Source organism: Elgaria multicarinata, chromosome 11 (genome assembly GCF_023053635.1).
Source record: "Elgaria multicarinata webbii isolate HBS135686 ecotype San Diego chromosome 11, rElgMul1.1.pri, whole genome shotgun sequence".
Lineage (NCBI taxonomy): Eukaryota > Metazoa > Chordata > Lepidosauria > Squamata > Anguidae > Elgaria > Elgaria multicarinata.
The window spans coordinates 16,405,933-16,429,980 of record NC_086181.1 but is presented as its reverse complement, the minus strand read 5'-3'; the positions used below and the strand labels follow the sequence as shown (position 1 = coordinate 16,429,980).

General features: G+C 45.6%; 1 protein-coding gene across 1 annotated transcript in view; it reads left to right on the top strand.

Moving 5' to 3' along the window:
- Positions 1-24,048, top strand: part of HDAC5 (histone deacetylase 5) — an 84,750-nt gene that overhangs the window by 15,845 nt on the left and 44,857 nt on the right. The window contains 2 exon segments of the mRNA XM_063138681.1: positions 15,560-15,828; positions 22,554-22,698. Coding sequence (XP_062994751.1) covers positions 15,560-15,828; positions 22,554-22,698 — 414 coding nt within the window.

Sequence of the window (24,048 nt, the reverse complement as noted above, 5' to 3'; positions counted from 1 at the left end):
TTGTTCTGGGCTTAGGATGGCAAGACAGAGCTGCTTAAAATAGCTTTCGTGTGCATTTTGATGCTCATTGCCTTGGAATGAACTGAATGAGGCAGCTCATACATACTCATATTGTGGGTTTCTGGATGCAGGTGTACGTCTCTCCATCCCTGTTGTCTGCCTGCCTGTCTCTCTTTCTATCTCTGCATCTTCATTTAGTTCTGCCCCTCTTCTCCTCTAGTGTTGGAATGAACAGGAGGGAAGGGGCCCACCTACCACACCTTTGGAAAAAGGATTGAAAAACCAATGTGGAAAATCTTTGCGTATGCTTGCAAGGACTGGCCCTGCACAGGGCCTCTTCCTTACCCACAAAAGATTGTGTTTTGCAATATGTGCAACCTACTTAGATGCCTTTGGAAAGGGAGCCATAAAGATGGCCTGCTGCCTGAGTGCCAACTCCAACTTCCTTTTCCTGTTCTCTGCTGCATTCGGGGCCACCTTTCTTTTCCTTGGCAGCTGCTTCCTCTAGGATTGTCACCATTTTGTAAGGCAGCCCTCCTGTGCATGTAAAAACTGCACGTCTGGCAGAACGTTGCTTTCTATGTGTCAGAAAGTGCAGCTGTTGCAGAGGAGAGGACAGAAGGAGAGTGTGTTGGTTGGTCTGCTTGTGTGCTGATGTCACAACTGTCCAAGCAAGCAAATAGGGGACAGGTCAATGTGCTGCTGGTGTATGGATGGCCCTTAACTCTGCTGTTCCTAGGGAGCCAGAGAATTTGGTGGTCTCTCTCCCAGGTTCCTCAAATACGTTCTACAATCCTTACTCTCCCTCTGGTCTTGTAGAGGGCTTTGGCTACGATGAAGAAATAGGTGGGAACACTTATGGACATTTGGAATATTATGCTATTTTTATTTGTTTCATATATAGTTGTGTGCAGTTTTTCTTCCCAAAAAGGGCCCGCATATAAAAACGCACAATAAGTATAGTGAAAACTAACTAAAAATACAATAAAACCAAGAACTGAGTAAGACAGGAAAGTATAATCATCAAGGGGAGACAAATATATTTACAAACTAAAAGTTTTAACAGCTTGTTTACAGATTAATTATTATAGAAGAATTCCTTGCTTTGAAGGAGAGAGATATAAATGTCCCATTTTCAGTTCTTTCTAATAATCGGTGTGCCTTAGAGTGCATGCGTGCCAAATTTTGGGTCATGTGGAATTACCATAATTTTTATTTGTAACAGCCCCATGAGAATATGTGTGAGGTTCTACTGTATGAATGTATGACACACACACACATTATATAACTACTGAATTCAGCTTGCATTTTGCAGGGCATAGATACATCTTCTTTGCTGCTACTGGAAATCCCTCTGCTTGTTCTAGGGCAGAGTTCTGGCCTTGACTGTGAGGAAACTGCTAGGAGCCTCCAGCTGTTTAGCAAATGTGAAAATATCTTAACCATTTTAGGATGCATTTCATTACTCCGCTTTTGTGGAATAGACGATTGGTTGGATCCAAACTGAGTTGAACTTAGGTCTCATTGAAATCATTGGGGCAAATTACTCATGACAACATAAATCCCATTGATTTCAGTGTGAACTAATTGCATCTAAACTTTGGATCCAGTGCATAGAATTCTATCCAACCCAAAGAGAACTTTCTACCCCCTCTTCCCTATTGCAATCACTGCCCCTCCCCCATCTGAAGGATCTCCTCCTTCCATATTTACCTGCCTGCTCATTAAGATCTTTGCTGGAGGCCTTCTTATGTGCTCCAGCTGGTCCAGTTCATTGGGGAGGCTGTCTATATTCATGGAAAGCTCCGTTGTGTGTGTGTGTGTGTGTGTGTGTGTGTGTGGTGGCGCTCCGTTGGTTGTACGATGCAGAAGCCACCTCACAGCCTCGGCGAAGCTGTGAAGAAAAAAAAAGTCCGGGACTTACCCTGACTTTTTTCTCTGGAGCGAGGTGAGTATGGTGCATCCACTGTCTATCCTCACTCAGGAGTTGCGGCGGAGGTGTGGCCAGGCAGATGGCGACCCTTGATTGGTCGCCATCCACCTGGGCAGAGGGCATGGGGTGGGCACGGCCACCAGAAACGACCCACTTTTGCTGCTGCATTGTGATTAGCCACCGCCACCCTGAAGCAGCAAAAGCGTGGGGTTTTGCTTATCACAGCAGCAACCCACCACTGCATAGGCATCCCCCCAGTTGTGACCTGGAAAGGGCCTTCTTGGTGGTTGCACCAGGGCTTGGAACTCACTGCTGTCTTGCTACCTCCCTCATGATATTTTGGCAGATAGCAAAAGACCATTGCTTTTAGAAGGGCTTTTGGCTGATAGCATTTGGCTTTAATACCTTGATCGATATAATTTTATACTGCTGATATAAGGTACTAGTTGAGATTATTGTTTTGTTTTCTGCAGCTACTTTTGTAGATTGTGTTTTATCTTGCTGCTTTATGCTGTTTAGCTTTAATAATCAAGTTTTAAAATATTTTTATTGTTTTATAGCGGCGATGTTCGCCACGTTGGACTGTTTTCAGGAACGGCAGGATATAAACCTGCTAAATAAGTCAGTCTAACTAAATACAATATTTAGATGTTAAAAATATACCATTTTAGAATTTCTAGTAATCAGGGTGTGTCCAGCTATGTGTGTACCGTTATGTCAACTTTATAAGTGATGATGAAATAGCTTAATTATTTAGAAGTATGCTAATTTGGGGTACCCTCCCACTTTTATGAGAGAGAAAGATGTGCATATATCCCATTTTCAGATTTTCTAGTAATTAGTGTGCCTTGGACCACGTGCATATCATATTTCATATCCTTTGCTGGTGCAGAAATATTTTAACCATTTGGGGGTATCACCACTTGGAGTTACTCCTTATGAGGGAGTAGCATATAGATGTAACTGTTTCATCTTTTTCTACTATTCACCACAACTTGAACCATGCATGCAATGAATTTAAGTTCACCTGCTCTTGCTGAAGTACTCTAAACTATTTTGATACCCTTATGAATGAGGCCTCAGTTATCTTTACAGAAAACTAGTAAGTGAGGCTTATGTTCTGCCAGCATTAATACACACTCCTACTTCCCACTGGGTTTTTTTTTAGCATATTGCTGCTGTTCCAATGTGTATTATACATTGTTTGATTAATTTTATTATGATATTTTTGTTGTTTTGCTATAGCTGTATGTAGGCAGAAAACAGGATACAAATGAAATAAATATTGATTGAACACCTCTCCCCCTGGCTGATTCAAGTGTTTGAAGGACCAATGGAACTCCCATACTTCAGCATTCCTTTCTGTATATGGTTTTCTTGTTCTGAACTGGAGTATTATTATATATTATAAGGTAAACATCATGTCCTGAGCTTTAACTATTAGGTGCAATAGTGTCTCATAATCCCAGTGTTCGAAGCTTTGTTTGTGCCAGGTTGCAGTTTCCTAGCTAGTGCAGGATTAGAATAACTATTTGGGGGTACATACAAGTTCCCAAGGGAGTTGGAGCATACATCATTGTGGTGATAAAGTTTCAAATGCACATCTTCGTTTCTGTTAAAAGGCGTCCTGATCCCTAGCATATTTCTCTCTGGTTTTTCTAAATTATATACCAGTAGTTATTATTATTATTATTATTTATTTATTTATATAGCACCATCAATGTACATGGTGCTGTACAGATAACACAGTAAAAAGCAAGACCCTGCCGCATAGGCTTACAATCTAATAAAGTTGTAGTAAACAATGAGGAGGGAAAGAGAATGCAAACAGGCACAGGGAAGTGTAAATAGGCACCGGGTGGGGTGAAGCTAACAGTATAGAGTCAGAACAAACTCAATATTTAAAAGCTATAGGGAAAAGAAAAGTTTTTAGCTGAGTTTTAAAAGCTGTGATTGAGTTGGTAGTTCTCAAGTGTTCTGGAAGAGCATTCCAGGCGTAAGGGGCAGCAGAAGAAAAAGGCGAAGCCGAGTAAGGGAAGTGGAGGTCCTTGGGCAGGCGAGAAGCATGGCATCAGAGGAGCGGAGGGCACGAGCGGAGTAATAGTGTGAGATGAGAGAGGAGAGATAGGCAGGAGCTAGACCGTGAAAAGCTTTGAAGGTCAACAGGAGAAGTTTATATTGGATTCTGGAGTGAATTGGAAGCCAATGAAGAGATTTCAGAAGTGGAGTGACATGGTCAGAGCGGCGGGCCAAGAAGATGATCTTAGCAGCAGAGTGGTGGACAGAGACCAGCGGACTGATGTGAGACGAAGGAAGGCCAGAGAGAAGAAGGTTGCAGTAGTCCAACCGAGAGATAACCAGTGCGTGAACGAGAGTCTTGGCAGAAGAGACAGACAAAAATGGTCGAATCCTGGCAATATCATACAGGAAGAAACGACAGGATTTAGCTACTGCCTCGATATGAGGAATAAAGGAGAGCGAGGAATCAAATATAAAGCCAAGACTACGAGCTTCCTTGACCGGAGTAAGCGTGACATCGTTGACAGTAAGAGAGAATGAGAGGTGAGGAGCAGGTTTAGGAGGAAAAACAAGCAGTTCAGTTTTTGCCATATTAAGTTTCAAACGACGATGAAGCAGCCAGGCTGAGATATCTGAAAGACAAGCCGAGATACGATCGTGAACATCGGGGGAGAGTTCCGGAGATGAGAGATATAATTGTGTATCGTTGATAGTCCTTGTGCCAAACCCTAGAACAGAAGTAAGGCACGTGTGGCCCTCCAGATATTGTTGGGCTCCAACTCCCAACAGCCCCACACAACATGGTGAGGAAGGGAATTGTAATCCAGCTATGCCTGGAGGGCCACAGGTTCCTCACCCATGTTTTATGGCAGCTCCCCCTTCTCACCGCTACAGTTTCTAACCCAGAGGCAAAGGAATTGTATAAGTGAAATGGAGTCGGTGGCCGTGTGGCTTAGTGCTGGGCCTACCCTTAGAGTGAGATGGCCACCTCAGGCAACTGGTTTTGAGTGTCATGACAGGGCAGTAGATAGTTAGTTATTGAATGTTTCTTTTATATACTACCCCATAGCTGAAGCTTTCTGGGCGGTTTACAAAGATTTAAACATGGAACATTAAAAACAAATATACAAAATTTAAAACCATAAAAACAGGTTACATGCAATATCTGTCTATTCTGGGTCAGTTTAAAAACTCAACATATGCTGTTTATTATTTACTTATTTATTATTTATTAAATTGATATACCTCCCCATAGCTGAAGCTCTCTGGGCAGTTTACAAAAGCTAAAAACAGTGGACATTAAAAAAAAGTATACAACATTTAAAACCATCAAAAATATTATTTATTATTTAAATGTCTGGGAGAAGAGAAAAGTCTTGACCTGGTGCTGAAAAGATAACAATGTTGGCGCCAGGCAAGCCTTGTCAGGGAGATTGTTAATTGGGGGGGGGGGGCATCAGTGAAAAGGCCCTCTCCCTTCTTGCAATCCTCAGAGCTTCCCTGGGAGTAGGCACCCGGTGGAGGACCTTAGCATAGTGTACAGGTAGATTCGTTAGGTATTGTGGTCCCAAGCCGTGTAAGGCTTTATAGGTTGAAACTAGCGCCTTGAATCAGGCTCAGAAACGTACAGGCAGCCAATGCAAGCGGGCCAGAGTTGGTCTTATATGTTCAAACCTTCTGGTTTTGGTTATCAATCTGGTCACTGCATTTTGCACAAGCTGCAGCTTCTGAACCGTCTTCAAAGGCAGCCCCACATAGAGCGCATTGCAGTAATCTAACTTGGAGGTTACCAGAACATAGGCAACTGAAGCCAGGTTATCCCTGAAGCCAAATTATGCTCACGGATTGGCTTGTGGATTTTCTGCCTCTCAGGTGACAAAATAAATTGAGCAGCCTTGAGTACTATATACCTTGAATTGGGATGGGTAGGGAGAGGGCACCATTTGCTGTTCCGCCTGAGGCAGCAAAATGTCTTTGACTGTTTCTGTTACTGGTGGAGCCTTGGATTATGACTCTGTATCCGCTCCTCAGAGTAATAAATAGTTGGCCAGGAGCTTACTTATATGCTTGTGTCTTCTTCCCCTCGTTTGAAATAGCAGGGGCTTGAAATGTAACCAGGAAACCATACCTGTGGCTCTGAAATGAAGGGGAATGGGGGATGCACAAAAATAAAGATGTGTTGATCAGATGTGTTTTGAAATATATTTCTTCTTCAAGGGCACTTAAAAAGCACACCTCTGTGTTCTCTAACATGCTCTGTGAACCAGGGTTTAGCCAAATATGCTTGCTACTCTCGCCTTGGCAAGCGTGTGCTGCCCATTGACGAGTCTAATGAGCAGCTTGGGCAGGGGAAAGTGTTGGGCACTTCTTCTGGAAGGCACACTGGGCAACTTTGGGCAGCGCCAGCACCCAACACAGAGAGAGACTGGGTGGCTTAGGAATGTTGGGTGCTGCTTCCAAAAGGTGCTCCAAGCATCCTTGGGAAGCAGTGTCAAACAGTGCGTGCTCTCCTCCTTTGGGCTTCTCCATCGGGGAAGAGCAGATGAAGGGAGCGTTGGACACCCCTTCCTGGAAGCAAAAGCATGTGTTTCCTTTTCTTTCAGGAAAGGCCGGAGTGAAGGGAAGCATCTTCTGAAGGTGTTTTCTCTGGCTCTGCACAACCGTCCAGTAAGCTCAGAGGCAGAGAAATCAGGAACTCCCCTGCTGCACCTCAGTGGCTCTGGGCTAGATGGGGATGGCAGAAGTGCTTCCTTTTGTCCCTGACTTTATGCTGTGTTTAGGGTCAGGACAAGACCCCGCCCCTTGGGGCAGGGGAAAGTCTTCCTGGTAACCAAATCAAAGGCCATCCAAAAAAACTGTTGATCCTTGCTGTAACCAAAGACATTTCAGAAATGTAACCAGGACATCGTAGCTGGTAGAATAACTTAGGGCCTAAAGGATTTGCAGGCAGAGGGTGGCATGGGGGCACGATGGTGCTGGCTCTACATTTTGGCTCATAGACATCTCACACTGGAAGGTGGGCTGTGACGTGAAGGCCTGTTCTTCAGCAGGAGGGAGCTTTATCCATTGAACCCCACCCACCCCATAAGCACTGTCATTTATCAGCCCAATGCCATGTACAAACAAATATATTTGTTGCTTTTGTAAGCATGTATGTTGGTTTATTATTTTAGTCAATGGAATCAGGTGGCCACTACCACTATGCTGTTTTTGTGTGTGTTGGCAGGGAGTGCTAAGTTACTTATATCACCATGTAAAGTCGGCGTGGGTGAGGGGCACCTCTCTCCATCTTCTTCCCCCAACTAACAATCATACTCATTTGGTCTTCACTCATTCATCTAGGTTACTGCTTGATTATTAAGGATAAGGTTTGCCCAGAAAGCAGCCACAGCTTCTTCCCAGTAAGCCTTTGTCCCTAATTCTTGATGTGTTGAGTCGACTGAATCTGGTTTTGCAGAGCAAGGGAAAGGCAGTCTGCACATGCTCAAAGCCATTTTCTTTGCTTTGCTTCTCTTGTTCTAAGACCTTTCTTTCTTTCTTTCTTTCTTTCTTTCTTTCTTTCTTTCTTTCTTTCCCCCTCCCCTCCCCTCCCTTCCCTTCCCTTCCCTTCCCTTCCCTTCCCTTCTGTGGCATGGCTCATTTGCTCTGCAGCATTCTGGTACAGCACATTTTGTTTACTCCTGATCTTTGCTTGTGGCCTGGATTTCATAATTGATGGAGGGGCTCTGTGAGCTAAACAGGACCCGAGAACAGTACAAAGGGAGAATGCGTTATGGTTTTATCTCTGAAACTCTTAAGCAGAGCCAGTCCTGGCCAGATCATGGATGGGGAGCTGTCCTGCCCCCCTCCCCCCATTGATGCCACTCCTAGCACCCTGGATGAAGGGATAAAAATACAAATGTCAGAGAGAAAGAGAGATCAGTGGCTGTAAGATCCCTTAGGACTCTTTGCTTAGAGATGGTCAGCGGCACATTCAATTTCAGTCAAACACTGCAGGCATCCGCCTGTCTGCATCGCACTAGCACACACTACGGCAGTGTTGGGAGGGGGGGACTGCATTAGTATTCAGGGCGTCCTTCTCTCCTATCCATCCCCTGAATCATCCTTCCCCGTCCCACGCCGCCCCCAACTTCCTGTTTGGATTAAGAACAGGTTGTTCATTCAGCTGTGCAGGGCCCCTCACTCGCATACAAATGACACTGCGTCTACGAGGCAGTTACTCACAACTGCAGAGGGTTCATTCAGCAAAGACACCTGCTGCAATGCTGGAACGGGCAGGATTGACGGGAGGAGAGGGAAAGAGTGGGAAGCAGTTCTGATGTGTTTTCCTTTCCTACGCCACCTTCCTTCTCTGATCTCCCCCCTCACTCCTCGAGGTCTCAAAAAGATCTTCAGTGCTACCCTTTCAAGGTCGGATCTTTCGCATGTCACAAGGAGGCTGATCCCGCTAGGAATGCAAGTGGACTCAGAGCCTGCAATAAATGTTGTGATATAAATGGGGGGAGGCCAAATGTTAGAATGTTTGGGGTTGTTTCTTTTCCCCACTCACCAGCTTCAGTTTTGAGCAACTTTAAAAGACAGAGCAAGCTCAGAATTCTGCATGTCTGCAGGACCCAATTTGAGCTAGAGAGCTTTGCCTCCAAGCCAATTTTGAATATTAGCTTTGGGGTGCAATAAGTAATAATGAAGGGGAATGAGCATGTGCAGAGTGTTCTACTCTCCCACACTCCTAGGTCAGAGAGAATCCAGGCCCATTTAAATTGGAGTGTGTGACTTCCAGGCTGTAACTTCCATGGCTACTTGCAGCATGTGGCTTCATGCTGCAAGTAGCCATTAGTAAAGCGAAGGTACTCTGCAGATGTTCAGTGGCATTTCTGTTGGTTTGTTCTTGCTTCCTACATATTTATTTATTTATTTATTTATTTATTTATTTATTTATTTTTTCGAGGCTTGGCTCAATTAATGACTTGGCTGAATACTTCCCAAACACAAGCCACAGAGCTTAACATTTGGAACCATAATAAAGGTGAGGAACAGAGACAGGTTAGCCACACCTGTAAAGCAAGCCCTTCTTCTCAGGCTCAGTTTCCAAATATTTGGCTTGCCTTTTAATGTGTGGAGTTGAGAGAGGCAGGAAGGTCATCTGAACAACCATTAGATCAAAAACATTTCAAGCTGGGGCCTGTCATTGCCACAGCAGAGCCAGGGTGAGAAGATAAAGTTGATTGATTTTTGCGTCAAGTTATCTAAACTAAACTGGGTCAATGGAGTGTTTTACGCAGGGGGCTCACTTTGGATGTCACAGTGTCAACACAGTTACTAGGGCAAGCTGATAGAGAGATTGTCAGTGGTGTTTTTGCAAAAGTTCCTGAACATAAGGGCACTGGTTTCTCTCTCTCTCTCTCTTCTGCCCCATTCTTCTTCGTTTATTTTTTTCTTGGTTATCCATCTTGCTAATCTGCCACATGAAATCATACCCAGTGTATGGTTCTGGCCTCACTTTCTGGTTCCATTCAAGCCTTGATTGTCCTGCCCATTTTCTCCCTCCTGCTCCTAGCACAGGTGTAAATTATAGACAAGAAGGGATGTCGAGTTCCATCCCCTTGCTGGGAGGTAAAACCATAGATCAGCTTTCCCTGATTTGATGTCCTCCAGATGTTTTGGACTTCAACTCCCATCAGCCACAGCCAGCATGGCTAATGGTCAGGAATGCTGAGAGTGGGAGTCCAAAACATCTGGAAGGCACTGGGTTGGAGAAGGCTGCCATAGATCCCCCATAGATCTGGCCATGTACCTCAGCCTGAGCTCACCATAGCTAGGTGCTTATAGAACAGAGCAAATAGAAAAATGTGATTATTGTAAGCAAGCCAATGGGGGTATTTCGGGAGAGGGGCCTGGGTGGGGAGAAACTCAAAGTCATGGCTTAGTCTTGAAAAATGGTTTAAAAAAAAAAAGTAGAGAAAAGAAAGTGTATTTGGTATTGCTGTGCTCAGTTTTGATGAGGTTCAGTTTTCAGTGCAAAGAGAACCTTTTCAGGGGAGGGAGGAAAGGTGTGTGTGTGTATGTATGGGGGGGGGGACATCATCCTCAGCTATTCAGCCTTTCATACATTCCTTCACACCCCTACCATTGGACAGAGGGTGCTTCAGACATGGTACAAACTATTCCATTTCTTCTTCTTGTAACAGCATTTTTCTAGTAAGAAAAGAGTTGGAAGAAGTGGTGGAAAAACACAGGAGGGCTACAAGTTGTAGATAATGTTGTTTGCCTCTCCAACCCTGGTCAAATTCTGTGAATGAGGCAGGGTGATTGCATAATAAAGGCCTCATCTGGAAGCCCCCCAAGTGGGGCAGCTGCCACAGGCATTGGATGCTGTGGGGGGGGGCAGTGATAGCAGCTCTCTCTCTCTCTGCTGTTTCCCCTGTGCCCCCTAAACTAGCCTGCTGCCCTCAGGGGTAGTGGAAGATGATGAAGTAAAATTCATCTGTTTCTGTTTGTGGAATGGGGTGGGGCACCATGTTGGCATTCGCCACAAGCAGCAAAATCTCTTGGGCTGACCTTATTCTCAGCCATTCTTTCCCCAATCTGCTGCTCTTACAGCACTGTTTTTTTTAAAAATGGAAAGAGCTTCTTCATTGCATGATTCTAGCCAGTGAAGGACCATGTAGTGAAACTGATGTCATCACGGCATTATGGAGCCAATCAGATCGAGCTAGATGATGACATGGCTGAAAGCAAATGAAGCCAATTGCCTTCACTCAATGAGGAGGAGGAGAGGGGACACATCTTCATCCAGTGTCAGCTCCAGAGTCCAAGATGCCCCTCGGCTGACCTTCTCGCCACTCTCACTGCCCATTTGCTTGCCTTTTCCTTCTGGGGCCAGATCTACCACCACTGCCAAGAAGGTGAGGGCAAGAGAAGTGGGTCTGTTGTTCCTTCACTTTGCTCTGGCCACTGCTTGGAGATGACACATAAATAGGTAGCAACAACAGAGGAGCAGGAGACTATTCTATGGCTTGGGGAGGGATCAGCAGTGGGGACCCTGCTGGAATGTTGGCCTTGACAAGTACTCAGTGAGGCCGACTTCTCACTCTGTCCCTGTCCCCATTGACCAGGAAACCAGGCGATGCTCCCAGTCTTGCTGTGCTGTGTTTGGGCCATCGGTCCAATTGCCTCAATATGAGGCATGCATTCCCTCTCCTCCCTGGCATTCACCTCTTTGTGAAAAGTGTCACGCTCTTTTGCAGGGAGGTGAAAAAGTTGCCCAAAAGTGTGTGTGTGTGTGTGTGTGTTCATTCACAGGAGCAAAACCATTCATGTCTCCTCGTCATTTTGGCTCAGCAGAAGAGCAGAGCGCTTTTCACCTACCAATTAGTAACCACAAGCAACCATCACGTATCTTGAACTAAAGATAAGAGTCCTCAAGGCTGAGACTACCTGAACAATCTCTGATCCCTTTCATAACATTGGGGAGCAAAGACTAGGAGATGGCTTTTGCCTTCACGGCCTGCCTGTGGGCTTCACAGATGCCCGTGGCTGGCCGTTGTCTGGGCAGCAGGATGCTGGAATGGATGGACCTTTGGTCTGATCCAGCAGGGCTCTTCTTAAGTTCTTAATTCTGACGTCACTTTAGAATTTCAACACTCTTTCCAAAGAGTTGTCAGGATTTGGGCTACACTACCCAATCCATTCTGTGTTATTCAGAGCTGGCTTCCCAGCCCAGCCCAGACAGCTAATTGATAATAACCATGGTGATTGAGTTAACGTTGGATGTTTCACGGTACATGATGGATATAATTACAAGCAATCGATATAGCAATTTTTATATTATGCACATTTTGGTTGGTTTTACTTGAGACTAGCTATTCTCTAGAATGGCTTAGTATTCGTTTCTGTGCTCTGTCACATCTATGATAATATTTTACTGCTGCCCTTGAGGAATATTGTTATCAGAATGCACTGGGCTTTGACACTTCTACTTTTCAGGAATAAATATTCTCATTCAATAATAATTTAAGGCTTGCCTCTCTCTCTCTCTCTCTATGTTTTTTAAAAAACATTTCAGTGCTCCCCCCCCCTTTATTTTGCTTCACAGAATAGGTTAGGAATCTAAATAAATGCTAAAGTCTGAGAGCAAGCAGTCATTAATCCCCCTTTCCCTCCACTGCTTTTTTCGTTCTGCCTTTCTCACCTCTCAGTTGACTGCCACTCTTTCTTCCTCCCCCTTCTTTCTGTGAACAGCTGTTGTTTGGCTTCCTCTATATTTAGTTCCTGACTTCTTTGTCGTCTTTGTCATCTTCCTCCCCCCCACCCCTCCTGCTTATAATTACGACAGAACCCCAGAAAAGGGGGGCGGAGGATTTGCGTCGTGTGAGATGGTTTGTCAGCTGCTTATGCTGTGCCTGTGCTCCTTGCTGCAATGCTGTCTGGGGCTCCTTCTTCTGGATGAAATGGTTCAGGGATAGTGGTGGTGGTGGGCTGGTTGCATGCACACACAAACACGCACAAGCACGCATGTGTGACTTAATAAAAATAGCACATGCTTTTTTACAACAGACGGCGAGGAGTGGAAGCGGTGGGTACGCATCTGATGAGTCACCAAAGGCCTCGTTCATTCACAGTGTGCCAAAACGGCTGCGGGTGACTCAGATCTGGCGCCTGGGACAGAAGAATGGTGATGGTGGCAATGGCAATGACTATTTGGGGAGGGCAGAGGGCTCTGTGCAAGGCCGGTTTGTTTGAAAATGCCGTGGTGCTGGGTTCTGCCCCAAGTGACCACTCTCTGATGTGGCCTGAAAACTATGCCTCCTGTCTGGAAAGCCCTTCTTCAAAATCCCAGGCGGCTGTGATGGAAGGGCACTTTGCACGTGTTCTAAGGCACTCTCGGCTCTTGTTACTTCACAGTATGACCTGGCTGAATCCTGGCATCAGAATCAGATTCCAAAGCTCAGCTCAGCTGTGCTCTGGCTCGAGCAAAACCATCTGCACACCAGAGCAGCCCCTGTTTTGATAGCAGAAATGCACTTACATGGTGCTTTTTGGGGGGCTTTTGCACATTGCCTCCAATTCCTAGCATCATCTGTAGGTCGGGAGGAACATATTCTATGATTCTATAGAGGCATTCAAGAGGCAGCTGGACAGCCATCCGTCAGGGATGCTTTAACGTGGGGGGTTGGACTCAATGGCCTTATAGTCCTCTGCCAACTCTACTATTCAGAGATTCTATAGGGACCTGCCAAATACCATGTCCAGTATTTTCAACACTCTTCAGGTTTTCAGGCATGGTTTCCCAGCCCCTCTATTTGGAAATGCCAGGGATTGAACCTTCTGCATGCAAAGCATGTACTCTACCTCTAGCCTACAGCCCTTCACTTGAACACAAAAGCCTTTATTTTAAAATATCCTTGTTCTACCAAGTTCCTTCAAACAGACCATTAAATTTGTACAACCTCCCAAATATTCCCCATAGACACAAAGATGAGCCCCTTTGTGCATGAAGCTTAGATAACCATGACATATTGACCTGGTTAGCATAACACAGCAGGGCTCATCGTGGGTCATTTCATCACAGTATGAGCTGTGGCACATTGCATAACTAATCCCCTGACGGGGGTTGTTGTGCCAACCCTTCCATAAACCATGGGTTCTTCTAGGGCTATGCGAGGGTTGTTTAACCCTCGCATAACCTGCACTCGCTGCATTTGCGCAACATGACAACTTCAGAGTTGGGGCTGGATATGCAAAGTGGTAGTTGTACAGGTTTCTCATAGAGCACAGCCTCACCATTGGTGAAATAACCCACAGCTGGCTGTTGTATTGTGCAAACCGGCCCACTGTTTCATTTCTTTTCTTTCTGGAGTGTTTGTGGGGGGCCCGCCACTTCAAGCTGTTTTATGTTCAACTGATCCTCATTATGGTTTGTTCTACACACGTGTAGCAGAATGAGATGGTAGAACAGATTTGTACCATTTCAGTCTGCAGCGGGGAATACGATTCTGTAATGTTTCCCCATATTAGGGTGGCCGCTGTTGTGAATGGCCAAAGCTTTCTACTTTGGGAATTTTTCCACATAGGGGAGCATTCAAAAATGTGACCTCTCACGTGTACATCTGAAATGGTACCATCCATGCTAACATCCCATGTGGCTTCATTTGTGGGCTAGGCCTTTGAAGGATGAGTTTTAAATCCTAGAGTTTGGAGGTATGTCTGTGAAAAATACTTGTTTTTCCAAACCCCCGAATCAAGGCCCTACGAAATCTGAAAAGGTAACTTACAAAACTGGCCAGCTTGGGTGTCTGCTCTACTCCCTAGACCAGCCTTCCTCAACCTGGGGCGCTCCAGACATGTTGGACTACAACTCCCAGAATGCCCCAGCCAGCTGGCTGGGGCATTCTGGGAGGTGCAGTCCAACACGTCTGGAGCGCTCCAGGTTGAGGAAGGCTGGTCTAGACGTTTGCTTGGCAAGCTCCAGAAGCTGGTTGGCTAAGCATCGTGCAGGAAGAGGCACGTGTCCACTTCCAAAGTAGATTTTTGTGCATCTTAAGGCCTAGATTTGGGAAAGAAATTCAGTCTGCCTCTGAAAAGACGAAAGAGGCGGAGGGCGGCTGCCCAGGCTCTTCCTCTTGAAGAGTCTTAAAAGCCAGGTGGATAAAAAGGTACATGATTAAAGGCAGCTCCCACAATCCCTCCTTGGATTGGTAGCAAAATTGGCAGAAATAAGGGACCCCAACCAGAAATTGGCATACATTTATGAATAGTCCCCTGTGGAATGTTGTAAGATTAATGTATTTATTGAGGCATGAACTTTCATAGGCTAGTGCCTTCATCAAATGCTTGAAGTAATCCAGAAAATTGGCAGGTCATTCTCAATCTTACTTGGATTGTAAACTCTCTGAGGGGGATGGGGGCTTCTGAGGCGGGCTCCATGTCTTGATAACTACTGGTATTTATTTGTACCAGTACCAGTTTTTTGTACCAGTTATTTGTACCAGTTATTTGTACCAGTTTTTGCGAGTGCAGCAAAAACGACTAGATATCGAAAGTAAGGTGTTTTTGAAAACTGGTATTTTGCAAGTGCTTCTGTCTTCGCCATTTGCAAATCTGTAAAAGAATTTTTTTGGGGGGGAACCCTAAAGGCAGAGACCGGGGCGGGGGGAGACAACATTCAAATATCCAATGAGGACTGAGCTTGCTCATTAACCACATAATACTATGGGGAAGAGAGGAAATAAAATGGAAGATCCAGCATGACTGGCTGCAGCCCTGAACAGGAGCACCAAACACTGCAACATTTTGTTGCAAGTCCCAATTTCTTCTTTAATATTATTATTATTGTGCTGACAGCTCCAATGTTTTGAACCTTCCATAACATCAGAGCAGACTAGATAATGTCAAGGGAGGGTTCACAACGGTCACATAATTTTTAGCCTCTGAAGTGCATAGAAGAGCCAAGGGGACTGTGTAAAACCTGAGAGTTTGCCATGCCAGCCAAAACATTGCTATTTGCTGAAGAACTCTTTCTTTAAAAACAAAACACCACAATCTCAGTCCCTCATTTTTGTACCGACTGTACCTCTGCAATCATGGTCCCTCTTCTTTCATCTCCAGCTGTGGACTTGAAGCCGGTGCTTCCTGTGGTGATGCAGAGCTCTTGCAACAGCAGCAGCAGCAGCAGCAGCCCGGTGGACTTGCGGATGGACGCCCGGCCCAGTGTGCCTCCCGTGGACCCAGCCGTCCGGGAACAGCAGCTGCAGCAGGAGCTACTGGCCCTGAAACAGCAGCAGCATTTGCAGAAGCAGCTGCTCTTTGCTGAGTTTCAAAAGCAGCACGAACATCTAACGCGGCAGCACGAAGTCCAGTTGCAGAAGCACCTCAAGGTAATTTGGAGGTGAACTCACGAAGCTGCCTTCTCCTGAGCCGCCCTTATGCATATGTCTCAGCCAGTGTTATCCGTTCTGACAGGCAGCAGCTTTCCGGGGGCCCTGAGCCCTGCTGAGATCTTTTTTTTTTTAACATTACGGATGTTTGGGACTGGATGCATGCAAAGCCTGCACTCTGCCTCTGAGTGACAACCTCCTTTGAATGCTGATAACACCCCACTGTGTTTTTCTTTTTCACCAAAGCCAGGCAGCAGTGTGTTTCCCATTGCATTTCTGAACTGAGCTTTAGGAACATAGGAAACTGCCGTCTATTGAGTCAGACTATTGGTCCATGTAGCCCAGTATCGTTGACACTGACTGGCAGCAATGGCTCTCCAGGGTTTCAGGCAGGAGTTTTTCCTGCCCTACCTGGAGATGCCGGGGATGAGACCTGGGACCTTCTGCATGGAAAGCATCATTGCTGAGCCATGGGCCCTTACGGCTTAATCCAGACAAGACAGAAGTGCTGATAGTGGACAGAGTTAGGAGGGCTGGGGTTCTGCTTGTACTTGGTATGTGTGTGTCTGGGGGGTGGGGTCACATTTCTTCTGAAGATGCAGGCATGCATGTTCTGACTTTTATACTGCCTGTTTGGTGTATTCTCTTCCCCTCCTTATTGTTTTATTATGATTTTATTAGTATGTAAGCCTATGCGGCAGAGTCTTGCTATTTACTGTTTTACTCTGTACAGCACCATGTACATTGATGGTGCTATATAAATAAATAATAATAATAATATGGGTTCTCCAAGATCCAGCTTTGCCCCTTGAGGCCCACGTGGGGCTATGATGGCAGCACCTTTTACCTGCTTCAGCTGGTAAAACAAGAATCCTCCCTCTCTGCCTCTGATCTTGCCGCTGTTACCCTGCTCTGGTAAACCCCTGTTTAGACTGCAGCAGTTTCTACATGGGGCTGCCTTTGAAGACATCCTAGGCACTGGCCAAGTCCAGAATCGTACAGATTGGCACCAGACAGGGGCACGAGGCTCAGGTATATCTGATGCCAGTTTTAGCTTGCCTGCCCTGACTCCATGTGCGTTCCTGAGCACAATTCAAAGTGTTTGGTGCTTGATTTGAAAGCTCTGAATGGCCTGAGTCCTGCATTCCTCTCCTGTATATCCCTCCCCGTACTCTCAGTTCTGCTGGTGAGGCCCTGCTGCAATCTACATATTTCACCCACATGAAATGAGCAGGGCCTTTTCTACCACGGCACTCATGGTTTGGTGCTCCCTGCCGAGACCGAGTCGTCTGGGCCAGTGCCAGCTCCGGGCTTTCAAATGCCCTTGAGCAAGACACCTTCAGTGGACCCCTTCCTCCAGTGGGTTGACCTTCTCATCCGCATTACCAGCAGCTGCTATTGCTTCTCCACTTGCTTGCTTGGCAGGCAGAGAGCCAGGAAGCAAGTAGGCAGTGGCATCTACTGCTCCTGCTTCTCACCACCACCATTGCCTGGGCCAGAGCAAGAAGCAGGCAAACAAGCAAGTTGCAATGAAGAAAAAGAGGAGCAACTCTGTGGGTTTCTTGGTAGTGGCCACCTGCTGGACCCGCAGTGGTTCTCAACCTTCCTAATGCCGCGACCCTTTAATGCAGTTCCTCATGTTGTGGTGACCCCCAACCATAAAATTATTTTCGTTCTTCTCTACACGATCCATTGTCATGGGATGGTTTGCTAATGAAAATAATACATAACAATAGCTTTAATAATACAAAAGATGATACATGACATAGTTCAGTCAATACAGTTTCCTAAGACCATCGGAAATATGTGTTTTCCGATGGTCTTAGGTGACCCCTGTGAAAGAGTCGTTCGACCCCCAAAGGGGTCCCGACCCACAGGTTGAGAACCGCTGTGAAGTGTGGGCCCTTAGCTGCCTTTGACGCTAGTCCTGCATCTGCCAATCTCCCTAACCAGTTTACAGTAGGTACTTCTAGACAGAAGGGTCCTAGCTCTTAACAATGAGAAGACATTGTGCAGCTATTTATTTATTTATTACATTTATATCCCGCCTTTTTTCCTCCAAAGAACCCAAGGCAGCACACAAAATCCTCCTCCCCCATGTTATCCTCGCAACAACAACCCTGTGAGGTAGGTTGGGCTGAGAGTCTGTGACTGGCTCAAAGTCACCCAGTGGGTTTCCATGGCCAAGTGGGGACTAGAACCCGGATCTCCCGACTCCCAGTCCGACACCTTAGCCACTACACCACACTGGCTCTCAACACCTATTGCGTGTTTTCTTCCTTATTACATTACCCGTGGGAAGAAAAAAGCCCACCATTAGTGTGCATGACATTACACAGAGTATAAGGTCCCTGCCCCAGGAGGCTGGCAATCTAAAATTCAGCACCGGTGGTTGTGTATGTGTGTGTGGAGGGGGACAATAGGAGAGGGAAATAGAGACAGAAGTAAACAGAGGGGGAAATGTATATGCATTTCCATTGCCAAACTTGACTTGGTTACTATAGAGCACCCTTCCCCAACCTGGTGCCCTCTAGATGTATTAGATTGCAACTCCAATGACCATGCTGCCTGGGAATGATGGGGGTTGCAGTCCAGCACATCTGAATGGCACGAGGTTGGGGACGGTTGCAATAGAGTATGGGGACTAAGGGCTTTGAAGAGGGGTTGAGTTGTTAACAGTCTTGTATAAGTGGCTGTTTGTATACTGCTGTTAGTGTTTAAATGTTCTGTCTAGGTGTTAGGTGACTGTTTTGTTTAAGGCTCTACTTCCACCCTCGTGGGTGCCCTATTGGTTGAATGGCTCCAGCCAATTTTCTCGTGATGCATTGATAGCATATACTGCTGGTAGCTTACATCAAGTAGCTAATTACTTCCCCAAGCTGGGGCCCTCCGGATGTGATGGACTTCAACTCCTATCATCCTCAAACTGTAATGCTCTATGAGGATGGTAGGAAGTTGTAGTCTAATACATTTGGAGGGCACCAGGATGGGGAAGGCTGGATTACTAAAACAATAGAGGTCAGGAGTGAAAACTTGCATGGACATCACACCTTTTCATTTGGAGCTCCTGAGGCTTACTTCTAAGTGTGGGAGATGGTCTGGGTTGAGTGGGGATTCTTTATGCATATGCTCAGAGACAATTTTATGTTTCGTTGAGAGTTTTCAGGTTGGCAGAATGCAAATGATAAGAAATGGTCTGGCAGTCCAGCAACGGTTTGAACACTTGCGAATTCATTCATGTCAAACTATGACATTATATCATGTTCCCTCTTTGATCCATCCAGTATTCTCCCTACCACCACCAAGTCATTGCTTCATTTACAATTAGAATAATGGAATAACAGCAAAACCAATTGGCGTATTTTGGTGGCACTCTTTTATTTTATACTACCGAATGGATGCAGCTTCGCATGGGTGGGAATAGCCCTTGGTTTGATAGCATGAAGCTTTCAAGCAAACATACACCGCTGTCAGAGTTGGACACCTTGTGCTCACCCAGTCTGAGTGAAGGCTTACCTGCTGGCCCCTCTAGGCATGGGTCCTCAGGGAGAGGTCTGTGCACTCCATTGTCTTTGGGGGGGGGGGGTCTGCCCCACAGTAGGTGGCAGTGGTAGGCATGCAGCTCTGTCCTTCGGTCTACTGATTTCCCCTGGCTTCAGACTGTATTGGCTGCACAGCCATGTGCTGGTTAGGGAAGTCTGCCCCTAGTGGCTGAAGGTGTTACTGTTGGCTTCATTAAAATTAATGCTTTAAAAAACATGAACACCTGGGGTGCACACCCCTAGGCTCCCTTTAGTATGCATGCCAAGTTCTTCTCAATCATCCCAGAGTGCAGGACACGGAATAACGGGCTCAAGTTACAGGAAGTCAGATTCCGGTTGGACATCAGGAAAAACTTCCTGACTGTTCGAGCAGTACGATAATGGAACCAGTTACCTAGGGAGGTTGTGGGCTCTCCCACACTAGAGGCCTTCAAGAGGCAGCTGGACAACCATCTGTCAGGGATGCTTTAGGGTGGATTCCTGCATTGAGCAGGGGGTTGGACTCGATGGCCTTATAGAAACTTAGAATCATAGAATAGAGTTGGAAGGGGCCTATAAGGCCATCGAGTCCAACCCCCTGCTCAATGCAGAAATCCACCCTAAAGCATCCCTGACAGATGGTTGTCCAGCTGCCTCTTGAATGCCTCTAGTGTGGGAGAGCCCACAACCTCCCTAGGTCTAGATTTCAGGGTCCTGTCGCTGGCAAATGGACAGATGACTTCTTCTTCTGAGATTTTATTGATATAGGGCGGGATATAAATGTTTTAAATAAATAAATAAATAAATTAAGTAACACTAACCAGGATAGGCAAGAGGTATGTTTTGGACTTCAACTCCTAGAAGCCCCTGCTAGCATGGTCTATGGTCAGGAATGCTGGAAGGTGAAATTCAAAACCTCTAGAGATCTACTTACTGCTCTGAACCATAGTTTAGTACTATCATAACGTGTTTGGGTGAGCAGGAGGCTTGTGCTCTCCCCTTCTCCTCTCCTCCTTCTCCAGTGCGGCCGCAAGGAAGGGACTGGAAGTATTTCCCGCCTGTTCTAACCAAACCTATTGCTATGTCCAAACCATAGCAAACTGTGGTTTGCTTTATCTATGTTTTTTCTGAACAAGCCAGCTTCCTACTGTGGTTTATTATCCTGGCCTGGTTGGATAAACTACACATTAAAACTATCTTCAGCCACACAAGGAGAGAGGGGTGCATGCATGCAAGTGTGAGGCTTGCCCAGCCTCATTCCTGTCGCATTAAACTATGCTTTAGTCTGAGCAAATCATGTGCCTCATGTTGTATCCTGGGATTCCTTTCCAAACATGAACATGGGTACCACGCAATGTGAGTGTTGCCAGTGTTGTGGTGTCTCTGTGCAAAACTGGTGTTTTGCAAGTGCTTCCATCTTAGGCATTGTCCCCACATGTCTTCATCCCACCTTTTTTTGGCTTTTTTTTTTTTGCTTAAGGAAAAGATTAAATCTGATTCTGCGCATATCCACTTATTCTGCATTCCTCATAAACAGTGACACCTTTTCAACTTTGATTCCATTTCCTTCTAGTTTTATTCCCACCCACCTATTTCTCAGACCCAGAGTAGACATTAAGTTTACCACATGATTGTCTCTCCCAAGATTGTTCTTTTCTATTTTTAGACATAACAGCTGTGCTGGGGCGTTGGTGGCGGTGTATCGATCTGGATCAGAACCGCAGTGTGTTGAGAGGGTTCTGTTTTACCCTTTCACCACACACTGTTTCCCTGCCAAAAACTGACCCCTCCCTACATCCCTGAATTTGTTGTTGCTCCTGAAGGTGCCAGTGCACCAAACAGCACCTACAGAGCAAATAGCAGATTGGGGAGATTTTCGTTGGGAAAATGATGAGGGTGGAATGGGTCAATCATCCCCTCCCAGTCCCTACACCCCACAGTCATGATCCGGTTTGCGCCCCCCTCCCATTCGTGGCTGATATTTTTAAATAATAATAATAAAAACCTCAGGAGAGTTTATCATGTGGTAAACCTATCATCTAGTCTGGGTCTTGATCTTCTACAATTTTCCCCAGTGCTTTTAGATTTTTGAGCTGTATAAAAGCTAAATTTAGTCTGGTTGTGTGCCTCTGAAGTATGACTAAAGAAAAATAACAACAGCAGCAGAAACACCAGACTTCATCCAGATTGGAAAGAGCAGCTCAGGCCATGGAAAGAGGAAGGAAAGGTGCTGTATAAATGTGAGGATAGGTGCTCTGTAAATGCATTGTTTAAAACGTGTGCTGTTGACAAGACACAATGCCCAGACCTATGGAACAGTTGCTGCATGGGGACAGTCACATGCAAAGGTGGGTTAATAAGAAATAAAATCACCATGGAAGTGTTCTAGTGTGGACAACGTTTTGGCTGGGGTGAGCAGTAAAGGCTTTGGATAAGAGGGTGGTAGGGGCCTTCCTTGGATCATCCCAGGAGAGGATGTTTTTTTGTAATTTTATAATAGTAATATGTTTGTAGCATTTATATCCTGACTTTCTGTCCATCAAGGCAGCTAACAATATAAACAAAAAACGAATAAAACATGCAACCTGTAGAAACCCAAAGTTGTAAAGAGGCAAAAAAGCAGCAGATGAGGACAATATGGCAGAGGCATAAACAGCCAATAAGATCAAGGGCAGACTCGATTACTGCAAAACTCAAAAGGCCCTCTGAAAAGCAATGCGTTGACTGAGCATCTGAAACCAAGGAGTGGGGGAGCAAAATGGCTCCCCGTGGAAGGGGAATTCCACAGCATAGGAGCCGCTATTGAGAAGGCTCCATTTTGCACAACCTCCCACAGTATCTCATACAGCAGGGGGACAGGAGGCAGGCCCTCATAGGAAGCCCCACATGAGTGAACAGGTTCATATACGATGTCCAGGTTCTGTTTGCTTCACATACGATGTCCAGGTTCTGTTTCCAAACACCTGGAAAGAAATCTCTGTTGTACTTCTGCCTTTCATGCCATTGTGAATAGTGCTGGTGGAGGCAAGCGATCCTAACTCAAACGTCAAAGCTGGGAATCTGCCTCCTGAAAAGTTGCACACATTGAACTGTCGAAAGATGTCTGGCTTTTGGATGTGAAGTAGGTACCGCGCACATATACACGAAGCAGGGCACACGGTCCCTTGCAGTAGAGTTCACTCTCTCCCCATCTCCCTTCTGCAGCAACAGCAGGAGATGCTGGCAGCAAAGCGTCAACAAGAACTAGAGCAGCAGCGTAAGCGAGAACAGCAGCGGCAGGAAGAGCTGGAGAAGCAACGTCTGGAGCAGCAGCTTCTTATCTTGCGCAACAAGGAGAAAAGCAAAGAGAGTAATGTAGCTTTACGGCATTGTATTTATTAGGTTGATATCCTGCCCATATTAGGAGGACGTGGGCGGTGGAGCTGGATGGGGTTAGGGCGATGCTTTTCCCCGTCTTGAACACTAAGGCTCAAAGCAGTATATAGTGAAGCAAAACGTTTTAAAACATTAAATGCAATTAAAATAGCCCCAGCCAACATCTGTGTAAACGGTTCTGAAGCTCTCATTGACAACCCAGAGTGTGGGTTGAGTATGGATTGTCATTGACTCGTGGGTTGTTGTTGAATTGTGGGATGTCATTACAGTATGTGTGAACCTGCACTATGGTTTAACTGTGGGTTATCCATAAACAACTCAGAGTTCACAACCCAACAACAAAGGTTCTCTTCCTGGGTTTTTCGTGGTTAACAATCCAGAGTTAAACCCTAGTACAAGGTTCGCACATAATGACAACCCATGATTCAGTGACAAACCATACTCAGTCCATTGTTGTTTGCTTGTTGTTACATGCAAACCAGGCCATGAACTTTCTGGGTTTAGACCTCACACTTCCCCATATCTTCAAAAATGTTCAGTGAGGATTTAGGCACCTCTGTCATGGCACCTCCCTCCAAAAACCACTTTAAATTTTAATTTTATGAAAGGGTTGGGAATCTCTGCAAGGGAATTCTCTGGATCCTCCAAAATCTGCAGTGCCTAAGGTTCATTTAGGAGAAGTCACCATAAGCTTGCTTGAAGATGTAGATGAGGCTGAGTGTATTAAGAATGCTATTTAAATGTTTTATTTAATATTTAATGTTGAAATAACATATTTAATATATTTTGAATATAGCTAGTTCATAAAAATTGTGCATGGGCCCTTAGATCAACTCTACCCCCTAATAAGTAAATAAACCAGATAAGGATAAGTTCAATTAAACATAAATATAGCTTTGAGTGGACACGTGCGACATTGAGGTGGGGCAGATTAGAAACAGTTATCACAGAATACAATGCACTGGTGAAGCACTGCATGATAGGGAATGGTGGGATGTAAGCTGTTGTTGCTCTGTCCTCTGGAGAAGTGGAAGGGCAATGTACAGAAATGGGACACATTTGGAATTGGTAGAGCCCTTTTCTCTGGAAGACCATGGTTTCTTCCACTGATTCAGTAGGCCTGTTCAGACAACATGCTAAGCCACGGTTAGGCTGCTAACCATCGTTAGTGAGCATGTTTAAACCGTGGTTATGTAGCCACCATAGTTAGGAATGGTTCACACGACACGATAAGTCATGGCTCAAAATGCTTAACCACTGTGGCTTAGCGTATCGTCTGTGGTTTGCTTCAGATGTAATGGTCTTGGTCCAGAAACCACGGTTT